At 35.5% G+C, this 18,553-nt stretch overlaps 1 protein-coding gene across 7 annotated transcripts in view; it reads left to right on the top strand.

Annotated features, from left to right (window-relative positions):
- Positions 1–2,362: 2,362 nt before the first annotated feature.
- The window catches only part of LOC123279151 (cytochrome P450 2C9-like), a 47,304-nt gene continuing 31,113 nt past the window's right edge, over positions 2,363–18,553 (top strand). For 2 of the 7 annotated variants that reach the window (XR_011494843.1, XM_044753755.2), the window contains exons 1-3: positions 2,363–2,585; positions 5,732–5,880; positions 8,350–8,418. Coding sequence is in view for 1 of the 7 variants with exons in the window: in XM_044753755.2 (XP_044609690.1) it covers positions 5,757–5,880; positions 8,350–8,418 (193 nt within the window). In the remaining 6 variants the exon portion in view is untranslated. The other 5 variants (XR_011494841.1, XR_011494840.1, XR_011494844.1 and 2 more) reach the window with 5 other exon arrangements.

The following is an 18,553-nucleotide window of genomic DNA, read 5'->3' as shown; positions in this document are numbered from 1 at the left end:
GATTCTTATGTTCAAAATTTGGATAAATGTTACCCAAAGTAAATATGCAGATTTATCCAAAATAAATGTTATTTATGTACTTGCTAGCAATGAAGAACCTTCTGGAACTATTGTCCATACCACTTAATTTTATAGTTTTCATCATGTTATTTTGTACTTAATTTTTGATACACAGGATTTTCTTTTAGTCTTCATATTTATTTGGTCCATACTGGTCATTGGGCAGTATATTCAGGAGGTGCTTCTTTTAAATACCCATCCAATCTTTGCCGGAAATGAGGAGTCCTATTCCCTCATCTGATGATTTTTATCTCATGCTTTATAGACCTCATGCTCTTATATTGTTCTTAGCTGGATTGATCAAGCTTTCTTCATTTCATTTTTGCTTTTTCCTTGCTAAAAAGAAAGTTATTTCCTTTTAAGTGTTATGCTTTAAACTTTTGATTAACAAACTGTATATTGCAATTGCTCATATCTATCTATACCATCATAGATAAGAATTAGTATCAGTAGCCTTAAAATGAGAGTAAGAGACATAGCTCTCAGAATGCTGACAACTCCCTTTACTCTATATCATCTTGCATACTTTGTTGGAAATACCTAGAACTTTTGCCTTTTTCTCCTTATGAAAAATAACTTAGTTTTTCAAGCTTTATTACCATTATCAATCATTATTTAGACTCAAAAAGTTTTACTTGTCTTTTGCACACTATTATTATTGTATTCCACATTCTCGCTTTTCTCGGATATATTTTCATTTTCTTGGACTTTTTTTCAAATTATTTCGGAAATGGATTCAAGGATATAAAATGTCTGAATGTTTACTTGTCCAAAAATGTCTATATTTTGACCTTAAATTTGAATTCTGGTTTTATCTGGAGTAGAATAATAACTTTTAAAATCATTTCCTATTGACCTTTTGAAGACTTTGCCCCACTAGAGTCTGTTATTTGTAAGCATTGTATATAGGAAGCTTTATTCTAAACTGAGTCTCATTCTTTATAAATTCTCTTTCCTCTCTAAAACTTCTGAGGGTTTTGTTTTTGTTTTTCTTGATGTTCTCCAGTTTCAGAAAATTGTGGGAGTGTGCATATTTATACTTTAATCCTCAGCACTTGGTGGATCCTGTAGATTTTTCATCAGTTTAGAAAACTTTTACTCAATTTCCTTCGCTTATTTTTACATTCAATTATTTTTTTCTCTTTTCTTGAAACTCCTATTATGAATTCACTGGAACTCCTATAGTACTGTCCATTACACTTAGCTTTGTTTATAGTTTTCACCACTATCATTTTGCACTCTATTCTTGGAGAAACTCTTGTTTTCTCAATATCTTCCTGCTAAATAAGTCAAACCACTGCTAAATCTATTATATTACTCAGAGTATCTGATTTAAAAAAATATTTTTGTAATCATATTCCCTACAAGCCAAGAACCTTTTTTAATAACTTGTTCTTTTTATATGGCTAAATTTATCTGATGGTATTATATGTATTTTAACATTTTTTCTGTTTTCTCTAGGTTAACTTCTTCAGGGCTTTGTGTTCTGATTTTTCAGTTTGATGTTTGTTATACTGTTGGATGTCCTCAAATATTTTTCAAGTCTTGAAGTTTTATTCACGTCTGTGAGTTTCTAGACTCTGTCAAATATTTATAGTATTGAATGTGGGAGTATATTTCCTCACCTAACTGAGAACAGGCAACAGGCAACGTAGGCTCTGGTTATAGGATCCTCATTGGAAATGGATGTGCAAACAGTGGGATGCACAATTGTTACCAAGGGATTTTCCATTTCTGTGTTTGAGTGATTTCTTTCCTTGACTTGGTGGGTTCCTGTCTTCTGTCTACTGTCCGTTGATCTTGCACCCACTTTGGGAGCAACTGGTGTCAGAACTCCTGACATACAGAAAAGGGATCTGCCAGGAGAGTTGGGATATGTCCACTCTTCTCTAAGACAAGACCTACTCCTTATACCCTTCTTTTTAACCTGCCACCTCCTTTTTTGCTCTGATTCTGGCCTTTCCCTGAATCTTCTGGGAAAAGGCACTAAGAGAGAGCTTCTTTCTTCTGCTCATGTGATAATAAATTCTGATGAAAGAGACATTCTCTTTCATCATTTGTCAAGATTATGAATTCCAGTCTTTTGAAAGTCTGATAGCTTTAATTTCACCATTAAAAAATGGCCACCTCTGAAGACGTGAGAGTTATTTTTTAGTTGGGATTTCCACTGCAAAATTAGATATTTATTAAGACTAGGTGACTGTGTTTGTTTCCCTCTCCACCATTAGGCCAAAGTGCACTGAAGATGACACAATATTTATTCAAAAGTTCAAACACTTAGTGCAGTGGTGATCAGCTTGCACGCAGTATTTAGAAAACCTTTGGATTCTGAACTTTCAATTGCATTTATGCAAAGCACATCAATTTATCTCTTCATAGTCCTGGTGATTTGTCTTTATTTCTTGTTTGACTCTCCTTTTTCTATGGAATTGAAGCCATGCCAAAAGGAAGCTTCCACCCAGCCGACTCCTCTCCTGATCTTTGGAAATATTTTACAGATAAATACTGAGAACAACAGAAAATATGTAAGCAATTTTTCTTCCCTTTGTTTTCAATAAATAAATAAGACAGCTTTATATCTAAATATAATATGGTCCCAGATACCTTGTTTTAAAGAAATGATTTTAAAGGGAAATATCCCTTGGACATTCAGACATAATTTTAAATGATATACAGTTGGAAGGCTGCCAGAAGGGAATAAGATCCATGAGATGATTAATGAAATTATAAAAAGTAGGAATTCCATGTCCATAGTGTGACCTAGGTCACTTTTTTTAGTAATTATTCTTTGGTGAACTCTAATGGCAATGAAACAGCTTTCAAGTTTAAAAAAATCTACTAATTTACAGAGTCACAACACTAAAAATTTCCTAAAAGTATGCGGTGATTTGAAGCCAAGGAAATAACTAAAGTTTCGGGAATTTTCACTATTTCTAGTATATTTAGTCAATTAATGAGTGAATAACTGCTCTACTCCTAGCTATTTATATTTCAAAAGCTCTCTAAATCTTGAAGGAATTACCTGAAATCAATCTTTCCTGAGACAGCTTCTCACCAAAGAACTACCTCTGAAAGCTCCTTCTTCCTGTATTTTTGTTACTGAGCAATGGCTTGCTGTCTGATGCACACAGAAGTCAACACTATGGTACCCGCTTTCGAGAGAAGCTTTATTTCAAGGTCGACAACTAGGAGACAAGACGTAAGGTTCAATCTGTCTCCCTGACATGAAACAGTGACAGACATTTAAGGATTTGGGAGTGGGAGTAGTTATGTAAAATGCTAATTTGGCAGAGTCTCTTAGAGGATGGAAGTGTAGCAGTCTTATAAGACAAGTGTCGTACAGATTAAGGGACCAATTGCTTCTTATTACGTTCTCGACTCCACTTTATTTTCACATTGTGTTCCATAGTTATGGAACTTTTGTTTCCTAGGCAGTTTGAGGCTATATGAGGACAAGGTTTCCATCCTCTGAGCATGTTCCAGCTACGACTTACATTTTTTGCTCATCGTCCCTGCAAGATAACTTTGATAGTTTGCTACTGATACAACAGGATATGATACCAACTGGCCTATGTTGGTTAATCTTTGCGCTCTGGATTTGAAGAGATTGTGTCAACACCCCAGCTCATCCACTTGTTAACTCAGAGCCTTGGGCAACTTTTAAAATCTCTCTGAGCTGTAATTTCCAATTCTTTAAAATGTGAATAATAATTATCTTGAGGCACTGGCCCCGTGGCCAAGTGGTTAAGTTTGTGTGCTCTGCTGCGCTGGCCCAGGTTTTCGCTGGTTCGGATCCTGGGTGCAGACATGGCACCACTCATCAGGCCATGCTGAGGCGGTGTCCCACGTGCCACAACTAGAAGGACCCACAACTAAAATATACAACTATGTACTAGGGGGATTCGGGGAGAAAAAGCAGAAAGAAAAAAATAAAAATAATTATCTTGAGTATATTATATATTCAACAAGTTATTGAATGCCTACTTTGTATTAGGCAATATTTAGATCCTAGGGATTTTCAATGGTGAATGAAAAAAAATACCCTAGCATTACATAATTTACAGTCTAGAAGAAAGGCATGTATTTATGAAAGAATCATGCAAATAAGTATATGATTACAAACCATGTAACAAGGACACAGTAGAAAGGAAAGAAGCCCACCCCACTGTAGTGCTGCATGGATATGAAGTGGTGAAGGAAGCCATGATTGATTGGAATGAGGAGTTTTCTGGCAAAGGCAGTTTCCCAGTGTTAGATAAAATAATCCACGGACAGCCATGCATCCATTTGGGGAATCTGTGTGGATTTGTAAGTTGCAAAGACTCCAAAGAGGCTAAGGAATTGAGAAATTATAAGTATTTAGAGAAATTTATGAAAACGTCATAATTCCAACATTTTCTATAAAGGATCATTAGCCCATATTTAAAATTACAAAAGTGACACGATGTCTCCATGAAACATTAAATGAAATGAAAACAAACCATCTAACTACTAATGTTTTGTGAATTTGTGACTAAGCCATATTCATTTTAAATTATAGCCAGTTAGACAAAGAGAAAGAGACAAAGAGAAAAGAGAAGGGAGAGAATGACTAAATAATTCTATTCACCATACATTTTGCTTTCTGTCCTGAGTCATGCTTGCCAAGAGACTATTTTAATAAATTTGCATAAATAGTATGCATGGAACCAACAGAGGTTTAGAATATTTCCAATCTTGCCTTCAATCTTCTATTCTTCTAAAAAAGCATAAGAAATATTTGAATCTTATAGAATACAGAGCATAAAGCACAAACATGCTCTGAAAATAAGATCATGGAGAAACACATGGTGAGTATTGACTGGAATCGATACTAGATAAAGCTTTTTAAATTAAGTACTTGGACTATCTTCCATTTGTTTTTGGAGCTGGTCTTAAACTGTCCCATCCTAAGGTCGCTCACTGGGTTCCTGGAAAAAGAGATAAGAACTGAATGGACTCATTTCCTCTTCTACATAGTTCTTTAACGTCTTTCTGGACAATTATCTTATGGGCATTTTTTCTCCCTGATCTTGTCTTGGCTCTGGAAGTCTGATACTGAACTTCATTGGTGTTAAGACAACATTTCATGGAAGATATTTAATAAATAGAGGAGAAATGTTGAAATAAGAAGGGCTAAGGCTGTGTCCCTTCTCTGACAAATAGATTTTTGTGAGCTTTTCTCCAATGCACAAGTGCAATCTCTCCTCTTCAGAGTTGACTCTTTTTGTTGCTTCTCCTACAATTCGCTTACAATGCACAAAACCCAGCCCTGAAAATTTAACCAGTGATTTGCACTTATCATGATTTATTAGCTGTGTGATCATAGAGCAAACATTTTGCCTCCGTGATCTTCAGCATCCTCATCAGTATAATGGGAACAAAACACTTCCTTCACATAGTTATTGTGAGGTTTGGAGGAGCTAACGGTTGAAGAAGAGTTTAGTAATATGTAAAACCAGGAGTCTTGATAGTAATATACTAGGCTTGGTTAAGAATGGAGGCAGGTAAAGTAGGGTCAATGGGAATTTCTGAGGCTGAAACCACTATATCTACATGCTTCTTAAGTGTCATTATCATTTTCTGAGATGACTTTCCACTAGAATTCATGGCAATGGAAGTTATTCTTCTCTATTTGTTTTTGTCCTGATAGTGACTATTCTGAGTGGAGGAGAAAGATGGAAGAAAAGCTAGCATTTCTCCCTTATGGTTTTACGGAATATGGCATGCAGAAGAAAACTATTAAAGACAGAATGCAAGAGAAATCTTCGTGTTTTGTGGAAGCACTTGAAAAGATCAATGGTGTGTATTTCTTCATGTAGTTAATAGTAACAGTTTGGGTAGACAAAATGCTATTACAAATAGACTGCAGAAAGATATGAAGGCTCAAGTACAGGAAGAAGTTACTTTTTGCTCACATAACAGCAGTAAGCATTTAAGTGGTTAGCATAACAGCCTTTTCAGGCACCAGGTTGATAAGGGCTTTGTGTCTTCCACTGTTCCATTGTTGCCCAGGATTCATCTCTTTGCATGGCAGTGGAGGAGAAAAGAAGAAAGAAAAGAGCAAATAGTGTTTTTAACAGGCCAGGTATAGCGGTGGCACACAAAACTACTTTCACATTCCACAGGCTGTAACTCAGTCACAGGGCCACACCTAACTGCAAGAGGAGCTGGGAAATGTGCTTATGCATGTGCACAGGAAGTAGAGGAGAACATGGATTTTGGTAACCAGCTGGTAGCTTTGGCCATAAGATCTTGAAAAACTAAGTAATTTCTCTAGTAACGTCTTGACAAACATCACAAACTTTCCCAATATATGTATGTTAAGTTACTATACTGTGCAGTTTAAACTTATACAGTTGTCTTTGTCAATTATATCTCAGTAAAACTGAAAAAAATTGTTGGTGTCTCAGTGGTAGAATTCACACCAAATCATTCTCAGTGTGTAAGGATGCATTACAGCTCACCTAGAGGAGAGTGGATGTAAGGGAGGGAGCTGCAGTAACACAAATTTGCACAGTGTGCATATGTCTGTATGCACAAACAAGACTGGGAGGGAGTAGAGGAGAAAGGGGTGGGCAGGAGACCTGGCAGAAAGGAGTAAGATCAGGATCATAAGATATATGTGGTTCTTTAAGCTCAATATTTAAATATTTTACAAGAACATTATTAACTTAATGTTACATTCTATATGGTGAATTGACAGCATGTTTTTTAACCAATATTTTATTATTGTCCAGACAGGTTGTTTTTCTCTTTTTTTGCTCCTATTAATATAAAATGCATTTCTTACAAACTTTTTTTTTTTTTAAAGATTTTATTTTTCCTTTTTCTCCCCAAAGCTCCCCGGTACATAGTTGTATATTCTTCATTGTGGGTCCTTCTAGTTGTGGCATGTGGGACGCCGCCTCAGTGTGGCTTGATGAGCAGTGCCATGTCCGCGCCCAGGATTCGAACCAACGAAACACTGGGCCGCCTGCAGCGGAGCGCGTGAACTTAACCACTCGGCCACGGGGCCAGCCCCACATTTCTTACAAACTTTTGCATGATTCTGGTTTCTTTCTTAGAATAAATTTCAGGAAATGGCAATAGAGTGGTAATGAACATCGTTTGACCATTTGATGAATATTACCTAGGAAATGTGTGGGAGACCTGGCAGAAGAAGGAATAACAACATGAGGCTTCTACTGTGAATATTTCTTTGTAATCTATGTTTAAATTTAATATACTAAATGAATAGTTTCACATGTTTAATTTTTAATGTTTATCAAGAACATTATTAATAGTACAGTATTCTATTATTTTAGATGTATCATAATTTATTGAACCAGTCTTTTATTTTTGGCCAGATAGAAGGTTTTCAGTTCTTTGTTGCTATTAATATAAAAATAATACAATCCATATTAATCACTACAAATCTTTTACTACTTTCTTAGAATAGAATTTTGGAAATGAATTAGTAAGTCATCGAATATTGGGTTTTGACACATATTATCTCAGAAGTGATTTTGTGGACTTAATTTATATTTCAAACAGCAATCATTATTAACTGGTTCAACTTTTCCCATAGTGAATTTTACCTTCTCTCAGCTTCCTGACCTAAGATCATCCAGGCTTTGCTTGACTCCACCTAGCTATGGTGGCCTCACACTCTTGGAGTAGCACATATTGAGCAGAACCTTTTTCCCTTATAACTTCTCCTTTTTGACCCCTGCCAAGTTTTTTCTTTTTGGAGTGTAATGTTGTGATGGTTATTATCTTGGTTGTAATTGAGGAACTATCATGGGTGTAGTGACTGATGAGGTGGGGATAGTGACACAGTTTTGAGTGGGTGGCTCTAGAGGCTTGAAAGAGAAATTTAGACATGATAAAATAGGCAATAGATGCTAAAATTGACAGTGACAACTTGATAAAAATTCTATTTGAAAGAAGTTATAAAGGAACTGATTGGCTCTAGTGGGTGAGAAAGTGAGGAATCAGAAAGGACTTGTTGCAAGTTTGTCACTCTGATTACATTTTAACAGTTTATAGGAATCCTAACAACTCATCTAACTTTACCTTCAGGTACAGCAATCTCTAACGTCCGGCATAATTTGCCAAAGAAGAGAATTCAGCAAATAATGATGTTATATTGAGGTATTTTATGTTACCTCTGAGGCTTTTTTATTTATCAAATATTTCTAACACATCATTGCCAGGAAAAACACAGTAAACAGTCTGAATTTACCATGGACAATTTGATCATTACCATATGGGATTTGTTTAGTGCAGGAAAAGAGACAACGAGCACCACCCTGAGATATGGACTCCTGCTCCTGCTGAAGCATCCAGAAGTCACAGGTAAGGTCACAGAGGTTGGGTAGGATGAAATTCCAGGTAGAAACTGGCAGGCAACACTTGATAACTATCCCACTCATTACCTGCCTAGGCAATGTACAAGACAATTTTCCTTCGTTAGCACATCTTCCTATCATTGGATGAATTAAATTCAAATTAGATTATAGTACAAAAAGAGAGTGAAATATTTAAACAGCAGCAGGGATTTGAAGGGCAGAGGTCATTATTCTCCCTGCTATGGTGGAGTGTCCTTGATTTGGGTCAGGACAGATGTAGTAAGCAGAACTGTCTTAGGATCTGGAAAGAATTAGCCTTTCTCATTCTCTAAAAGTTACCACTTGGTATACCTTCCATGTGCAGATAAATAGATTTCTGTCAAAAGACATTTCTACTCAAATGCATTTTCCATGTAAAGATTTACTCCAAAATTTTACCATCTTTCTCTATCAAACAGATTCACTCTGTAAATAAAAAATGTTACAGGCATAACTAAGAGATATTGTGAATTCAGTTTCAGACCACTGCAAATAAGCAAATATCGCAATAAAGTGCATCACATGAATTTTTTGGTTTACCAGCGCATATGGAAATTATGTTTACAATATACTGTAGTCTATTAAGTTGAAATAGCCTTATGACTAAAAGAAAATACGTACCTCAATTAAAAAATACTTTATCGCTAAAAAATGCTAACCATCATCTGAGCCTTCAGTAGGTCATAATCTTTTTGCTGGTGGAGGGTCTTGTAAAACATGCAGTATCTGCAAAATACAATATAGTAAGCTACAATAAAAGGAGATATGCCGTATATACAAATAAAGAATTATTTTCAAACATAACCTTTTGGGCAAACAAATTTTTTTTCACAAACCTATTGCTCTTGAAAATGCAATCTTTCCATTTTTGCGTCTCATTTTTATTGAGTCCTCATCTAAGAGGGTATTTCCTTCACTACATCATGTTTTGTGCTTTGGTGAATGAACACACTTTCTACACAATTAAACCTCATAAGACTTATCTCCATGACCTCAGCACCAGATTTTTCTATTTTGTTGAAGGTGCTTCTTCCCTCCCATTATAAATAAGAGATGCTTTCCAAATGGTGCAATTTAGAAGCATAGCTTCAAAATTCCGTTGCTCGCACACACTGTGAAATATGATGGTGCTATGTTTCTTTCCCGTGAGACAAACACTTTCAGCCAAATAACTTCATATAAGAACTATGTTGATTATGATTATAAATAGTATATGACACTTTTCTACAAACTTTTAAATCTTGTATATATTGCAAAAGCCCTTCCTGGGACATATTTCCCCACACTTCCATTTTCATTTTCCATTTGGATTTTTTCTTGTATCACATCCATTTATATTTTCCTTTTCCTTTTTCTCATCTTTATCCCTTACTGTGCCATTCTCCCGAGTATTCTGATTTTGCAAGTAATTCCTAACCACTTTATATTATCACTTTCTTCTAAATAAAACTCTAGCCTCTCAACCTGAGAAGATGAAGTTTAAAACTTCTCTTAAATTCTTAGCCTTTTTAGGTACCAACCACAAAATTTTCACATGGTCCATTACAAAGTCACATTCTTCAGGTGGTAGATAAGTAACATTTGAGCAAAGTAGCAACACAGTCCTGGAGAAAATGGGTTATAGACACTAACAACAGTGGTTTCAGATTCTGATTCTACTAGTAAGTAGATTTATTACCTCAAATGCATGAGTTCCTCTCCTTCCCATTTTGTTGTTGTTGTTGTTAACAAGGAGCTCTCTTTCTCTTTTTTTTAGGTATTGTTTTTGGGGTGGAAGATTGGCCCTGAGCTAACAACTGTTGCCAATCTTCCCATTTTTGTCTTTTTCTCCTCTCAAAGCCACAATACATAGTTGTATATCCTAGTTGTAAGTCATTCTAGGTCTTCTATGTGGGCTGCCACCAAGCCTGGCCTGGTGAGCAGTGTGTTGGTCTGCGCCCAGGATCCAAACCAGCAAACCCTGGGCTACCTGAAGGAAAGCACGCTAACTTAACCAGTCCGCCCCGGGGCCAGCTCAACAGCTACCTCTCTTCATATCTGGCTCCTTCATCTGTTTAAAAGAGATAATGCTTTCTAATATTCATAAAATGTTTCTCTCACAGGAAAAAGTTAGTAAGCATTTATTTTGACTAATGAATAGTCCTACTTAAATTACACATTATTAATATGATATACTTTGCAACTATAGCACCTGAGTGTCCTTAAGAAATATGTTTACTTTTCAGGACCAGTTTCCTCATTTTTAAGATGCACAAAATAATGGTAAACACACGTAACTATTTTGAGAAATATAAAGTAATACATAGTGAAGCATACCTAACATATTTTGTATTCTAAATAAATGTTAACTTACATCTTGTTCCTGTCTGCTGAGTCAACTAAACATCTTATTCAATTGTACTATTTACTATGTATTTACTGCACTGAGTAGTTCTTACCCTCTTGGAATTTACATACTTAAAACAAAAACTGGCATGCACAAAGTGGATAAACTACATGTTCTATAATGAGCCTTCAAGATCTCAGAACCTTGAGTATACCAAAGTGCGCAAAATAGAGAATGAGATTTGAGAAATGAATTTCATGGTACAATTGTGTTTTATGTGTACATATATTTAAGTCTCTAATGAAATTCCAATTTTCCCAGGAACCTGAAATTCTGTTTCTTTTTTCTCCTTATGGAGGTAGCCATGTGTAGTTTTCCCTTCTCCCCATCTCTCACCACAATGTAACCATGATTAAGAAGATGAAATCAAGTCTTTTTCATTTCACATAAATTCTGACTCCTACCTTGCCAGCTAAAGTCCAGAAAGAGATTTACTGTGTGGTTGACAGACACCAGAGCCTCTGAATGCAGGACAGGATCCACATGCCCTATGGAGATGTTGTGGTACATGAGATCCAGAGATACAATGACCTTGTCCCCAACAACTTGCCCCATGCAGGACCTCAGAACATTAAATTTAGAGAATACCTTATTCTCAAGGTGAGAGATATTTCATCTATGCTTTTCCTTAGGAATCTTAAGTTATCAACTCTCACAGTAGTAGAGTTCCAGATTGCCTAAACTTCTACAGGTCTTGCACAATCATAACTCAGGCATCTAACTCTCTGCCCACGTGCTCCTTTCCCTTCTGTTTGTTGATACAATTTTATAATTATAATTATAATATATATTTATATATATAAATAGAATTATAAATATAATAGAACTTAAACTCCAAAAAGATTTCTTTACATTGATAGCTCCACATTCTGCTTTTCCATTAGCCCAATCTGCTGTCCACTTCCCTGCTTTCCGGTCTATGCTTTATTACTCTTACCATTAAGCAGTATCCTGTACTCCCACACCTCTCCAATTATCTGTTTCACTTACTCATCAAAAGTCCAATCCAACAGTCTCCCTTCTCCCTATCTGCCCTTGAGCTACTGATCCCTTCTGGAAAGGACCATACAGCTTAGCAGGTTGGTATTATTATCACCAACCTCAAACGTATCCTCGATTCTCCAAAAATCTTGCTTACAAGCTAGCTCAGCTTGCTCCACCATGCTCAACAATGACTCTTCCAGCCCTGAACTCTCCCCTTCCAATTCTCACCTGTGGTCTTTTTCTCAGGTAACCCCGCCTTCCACTTGACAGAAACTCAGAGCCATTGGAAGACAGCTGCCTCGATTTCCTTCTACTAGATTTAAAGTCCTGTTACATCCACATCCTTCAGTTTCTCTTTCATGTGTGTTGTTGTGGAGAAGGGCTCCCTTTTTATCTAAAGTAAATCTTTCTATCTGCAGCGTGGATCCTTTTCCTCTCACTTTTTCTGGGATCCTCTTCTCATAGTCATTTCTTCATTTTTTAATCTTTATTCTCTCCCTCCCTACTGGCTCCTTTCCATTAGCATTCAAACATATTCATTTCTGTTACATCTTAAACTCCCACCCCCAAATCCTGATGCTTCCCATTCGATCCTGATTTATCTATACTGGCAGATTCAAAATCCTGGAAGAAGTTGGTTATAATCATGTAAACATTTCCTAACCAATCAGTTATTCATCAACCCATTGAAAAATATCTTCCATTTCAGTGATACATTTTCATCAAAGCCATTGATGACCTCCAAAATATTATATCCAAGGAATGCTTTCCACGCCTAATTTTACTTGGCCTCGTGGCAGCATTTAATACTCCTAAGAATGTTCCATATAATCTGCTAGTTTTCCTCCTATCTTTCTGAGTATTTGTTCTCCGTATGCTATGCTCACTCTCCCTCCTTCCATGTAACTTAAATATTGATTTGCCTCAAGCTTCTATTGTTGTCCTCTAGTCTTTGCAGTTTTTATGCTTTCCTCCAGAATGATTTCTCCACTTTCAAGGCTAAAGTTTAGGCTGAGACATTAAGTTATCAGTTTGCTTTCTACACAATCTAGATCATGAAAGTCAGTGTTCTTGAACAACAACGTCTCTAATCGAGGTTTATCTCTGGCTAGACTGGAGAATTACAGGCCATCTCTCTTTCCTTTGGTATTTTATAGTTTTCAATGCACTTTCAAGTACCTATAACCCAGGTTACAATCCTCAGCTTCCAGTGCTTCTGCCTAACTGATACCCACTCAACTCAGTCTTCAGGGCAACTTTTCCCTCAAAAGGATCCCATCACATAAAAGTGTCTATGAGTAATGTGGCTTCACTAAAGAGTTTGGATTTTAGAAGTTTAATTATCACACTTAATGCAAAAACTTAAAAATCATGTACTAGACATTTCAAATGCCTAATAGATTTGTCCTTAGGTCTCTTTGTAGGTAAAATTCTGCCTCATGTTTGGCAAATTTGTTACTGAATGCATGCATTTTGTATTGTAATGTCTCTTTGACTATTTGATCCCTTTATCATTAATAATCTCTGGTAATATGTTTCATTCTGAAGTCTACTTTTCTGCCATTTGTGGAGCCACACTAGATTTTTTATGGTTAAAGCTTGCATGGTAAATCATTTTTCACCCTTTCAATTTCAAGTTGTAACTTTAAGCAACATATAGGTGCTTCTTCTCTTTTTATCAAGTCTTATAATCTTAAATTATGCATTTTTTTTTCTGGTGAGCAAGATTCGCCCTGAGCAAACATCTGTTGCCAATCTTCCTCTTTTTGCTTGAGGAAGATTCACCCTGAGCTAACACCTGTGCCAGTCTTCCTCTATTTTTTTATGCCACCAAAGCTTGGCTTGATGAGCACTGTGGATGTTCGCACCCAGTATCTGAACCCCTGTATACCGGGCCTCTGAAGCAGAGTGCGTAAATTTAACCATGACACCACTGGGCACGCTGCAAACATCTTTTCAAATGGGAAGTTTATTACATTTACTGAAAATTTCTATATATTTGTAACGAGTCTATTGTCTTCGCATTTGACTCTTATTTGTGATTTCTTCTTATATTTATCCTTTCCTGACTGGCTGAATCAAATATTTGGTATCATTTCATTTTGTCTCCTCTAAGGACTGTATATTTGTGTCTCTTGACATTTTAGTTATGCTTCTTTTCTCCTGTTTTTGTTTTTGGGATTTTTTGGTGATTGGTTTAGAGATTACAATATTTATCTTTAACTTGCCACAGTTTATGTTAAAATATTTTATTACTTCACAAAAAATTGAATTTTTCAGCCATATATTTCCAATCATACCCTCCCACTCTTTGTGTTCTTGTCGTCCTATATTTTAGTTCTAGATTCTATTTACTCTGAAAAGCCAGTAGTTTTAAGGAGACTTATATATGTATAAAAGTTAAGATAATTTTTAAAGATTTAAAAATACTATTTTGACCTACTAACGCATTCTGATGTTCTTCATTCCTTCTTGAACTTGTTATCTATTTGATTTCACTGCCCTTTATTTATAGCACTTTTAGGATTTGTTAATTCTAGGTTTGTTCGAGATAAAGGGTGTTAATTTCTGTCTGTCTAAATATGTCTTAATATTTACCTTACTGGCTTATAAATTTTCTTTTTTTGTAATGTCTTTTTCAGTGTTGGAATTATGCTGGCTTTAAAAATGCGTTCAGAAATGTTTTCCTCCTCTATATATTTTTTCTTTAAAAATTTTTCCCATCACCATTGAGATATAGTTGACATTTTATATTTTGTAAATTTAGGGCGTACAGTGTGATGATTTCATACACATATGTTATGAAATGATTAGCACAATAGAGTTAATTAAAACCTCCATCACCTCAATATAATTTTTTGTGTGGTGAAAATATTTAATATTTATTCTCTTAGCGACTTTCAAGTATATAATTACAGTACTGTTAATTATAGGCATCATGCTGTGTATTAGATCCCCAGAACTTATTCATCTTATAACAGGAAGTTTGTACCCCTTAGCCAACATCTCCTTATTTCCCTCCAAACCCAGAGCCTGACAATGACCATTCTACTGTTTACTTCTATGAGTTCAGCTTTTTAAAAATTCCACATATTTTTCTTTCTCTGTATGACTTATTTCACTTATCATACTGCTCTCAAGTTTCATCCATGATGTTGCAAATGGCAGGAGTTCTTTCTTTTTATGGCTGAAGAATATTAAATTGTATATGCATGCACCATATTTCTTTATCTATTCATCTGTCAATGGATGCTTAGGTTGTTTCCATGTCTTTGCTTTTGTGAATAATGCTGCAATAAGCATGCAAGTATGGATACCTGTTTGAAACACTGACTTTGTTCCCTTCGGGTACATGCCCAGAAGTAGAATTGCTGAATCATATAGTACTTCTACTTTTAATTTTTTGAGGAACCTCCATTATGTTTTCTACAGGAGCGTCACTAATTTACATTCTTACCAATGGTGCACAGGGTTCTCTTTTCTCCACATTTTTGCCAATACTTGTTATTTCTTGTCTTTTTGATAATAGCCAATCTAACAGGTGTGAGATGATATCTCAATGTGGTTTTAATTTGCATTTTCCTGATGACTAGTGATATTGAGCACCCTTTCATGTACTTGTTGGCGATCTGTATGTCTTCATTGGAGAAATGTCTTTTCAGATATTCTGCTTATTTTTTAATTGGATTTTTTTTCCTATTGAATTGTATGAGTTCTTTATATATTTTGGATACTAACCCCAAATCAGATATATGATTTGCATATATCTCCCCTACTTGGTAGGTTGCATTTTCAATTCGTTGCTATTTTCCTTTGCTGTGCAGAAGCTTTGTAGTTTGATGTAGTCGGACTTGTTTATTTTTGCTTTTTCATGTCTAATTCAAAAAATCATTACCAAGACCAATGTCAAGGAGCTTATCACCTATGTTTTCATCTAGGACTTTTATCATTTCTGGTCTATGTCCAAGTCTTTAATCCATTTTGAGTTAATATTTGTATGTGGTGTAAGATAGTGATCCAGTTTCATTCTTTTTCATGTGGCTGTACAGTTTTCCCAACATGATTTATTGAAGAAACAGTCTTTTTCCAATTGTATATCCTTGGCTCCTTTGGCATAAATTAATTGACCGCATATATGTGGCTTTATTTCTACGCTCTCTATTCTGTTCCATTGATCTATGTGTCAATTTTTACCCCAATACCATACTACTTTAATGACTATAACTTTGAATTATGGTTTGAATACAGGAAAGGTGACGCTTCTAAGTTTGTTCTTCTTTCTCAAGGTTGCTTTGGCTATTTCGAGGCTTTTATGGTCCCATACATATTTTAGGATTGCTTGTTCTCTTTCTGTGAAAAAATGTCATTTGAATCTTGATAGGGATTGCATTGAGTCGATAGATGGATTTTGGTGGTATGGACATTGTATTGATATTAATTTGTTTTTTTGAGGAAGATTAGCCCTGAGCTAACATCTGTCGCCAATCCTCCTCTTTCTGTTGAGGAAGACTGGCGCTGAGCTCACATCCATGCCCATGTTCCTCTACTTTATATGTGGGACACCTACCACAGCATGGCTTGCCAAGTGGTGCCATGTCCACACCTGGGATCCAAACCGGTGAACCCTGGGCTGCTGAAGACAAACATATGAACTTAACTGCTGTGCCACTGGGCTGGCCCCATAGTAAGTTTTTCTGTCCATGAGTACAGAATATATTTTCACTTATTTATATCTTCTTTCATTTGTTTCATCAATGAATTATAGTTTTCAGTGTACAAACCTTTCACCTCAGTTAAATTTATTCCTAGAAATTTTGTTCTTTTTGATGATATTGTAAATGGAATTGCTTTCTTAGTTTCTGCTTCTGATAGTTTGCTATTAGTGTGTAGATAAGCAGCAGATTTTAGTATATTGATTTTGGATCCTGCAACTTTGCTGAATTTGTTTATTAGTTCTAACTGTTTTGGTGGAATGGAATGTTCAGGATTTTCTACCTATATTATCATGTCTTATGCAAATAGTGACAGCTTTATTTCCTCCTCTCTTAATTGTATTCCTTTCATTTCTTTTTCTTGTCAAATTGCTATGGCTAGGACTTCCAATACTATGTTGAGTAAAAGTGATGAGAGTGGGCATCCTTGTCTTGTTCCTGAACTTAGATGAAAAGCTTTCAGCTTTTCACCCTTGAGTATGATGTTAGCTGTGGGCTTGTCATATATGGCCTTTATTACGTTAAGGTCCATTTCCTCTACACCCACTTTGTTGAGTTTTTATCATGAACGAATGTTGAATTTTGTCAAATTCTTTTTCCACATCTATTGAGATGATCATATCATATGATTTTTATCCTTCATTTTGTTAATGTGGTGTATCACACTGATTGACTTGTGGATATTGAACCATCCTTGCATCCTTGGTGTATGATTCTGTTAATGTATTCCTTGACTCAGTTTGTTAACGTTTTGTTGAAGATTTTGGCATCTGTGCTCATCAAGGATATTGGCCTGTAATTTTCTTTACTTGTGTCCTAGTCTGGTTTTGGTAGAAGGGTAATGCTGGCTTCATACAATGAGTTTGAAAGTGTTCCCTTCTCTTCTATTTTTTGGAAGAGTTTAAGGAGAGTTAGTATTAATTTTCTTTAAGTGTTTGGTAGAATTCACCACTGAAGCTATCTGATCCTGAACTTTTGTTTCTTGAGAGGTTTTTGACTACTGAGTCAGTCGGCTTAGTAATCAGTCTGTTCAGATTTTTGTTTTCTTCATGAGGCTTAGTAGGTTGTATGTTTCTAGGAATATACCCATTACTTCTAGATTGTCCAATTTGTTGTCTTCTGATCCTTTGTGTTTCTCTGATATCAGTTGTAATATCTCCTCTTTCATTTCTAATTTTACTTGAGTCCTCTCTCTTTTTTTCTTGGTGAGTCTAGCTAAAAGTTTGTCAATCTTGTTTTTCTCTTTAAAAAACAAGCTCTCAGTTTCATCAATGTCTTCTATTGTCTTTTAGTCTCTATTTCAGCTATGATTTTTGCTATTTCCTTACCTTCTGCCAGCTTTGGGCTTCTTTTGTTCTACTTTTTCCAGTTCCTTGAAGTATAAAGGTCAGCTCTTTATTTGAGGTCTTTCTTGTTTCTTGATTTACGCATTTGTTGCTTGAACTTCCCACTTAGAACTGCTTTTCTGCATCCCATAAGTTTTGGTATGTTGTGTTTCCATTTTCATACATCTCGAAGTATTTTTGATTTTTCTTTTGATTTCTTCTTTGACTCATTGGTTGCCCCATAGTTTTTTGTTTAATCTCCACATATTTTTGAATTTTTCCAATATTCTTCTTGTAACTGATGTCCAGATTCATACCATTGTGGTCAGAAAAGATGCTTGGTATTATTTCAATCTTTTTAAATTTAGTAATACTTCTTTGGTGCAGTAACGTATGATCTGTCTCAGAGAATGTTCCCTGTGTGCTTGAGAAAAGTTTGTACTCTGTTGCTTTTGGTGGAATGTTCTGTATATGTCTAAGTGCCTTCTTCTCTTTAAAATGGAATGTTTAGTTCATTATATTTTAATATAGTGGGTTAATTTCTACAATTCTACCATTTGTTTCTTATTCATCCACTCAGTTTATATTCTATTCTCCCTCATTTCCTGTCTTCTTCTGGAGTAACTGTATTTTTGAAGAATTATTTTCTGCCTGTCCCTCTGTCTTATATTCCTCTGTTTCTCTGTTCATAATTTC

Source organism: Equus asinus, chromosome 2, assembly GCF_041296235.1.
Source record: "Equus asinus isolate D_3611 breed Donkey chromosome 2, EquAss-T2T_v2, whole genome shotgun sequence".
Classification (NCBI taxonomy): domain Eukaryota; kingdom Metazoa; phylum Chordata; class Mammalia; order Perissodactyla; family Equidae; genus Equus; species Equus asinus.
This window is presented reverse-complemented; position numbering and strand designations above follow the sequence as displayed.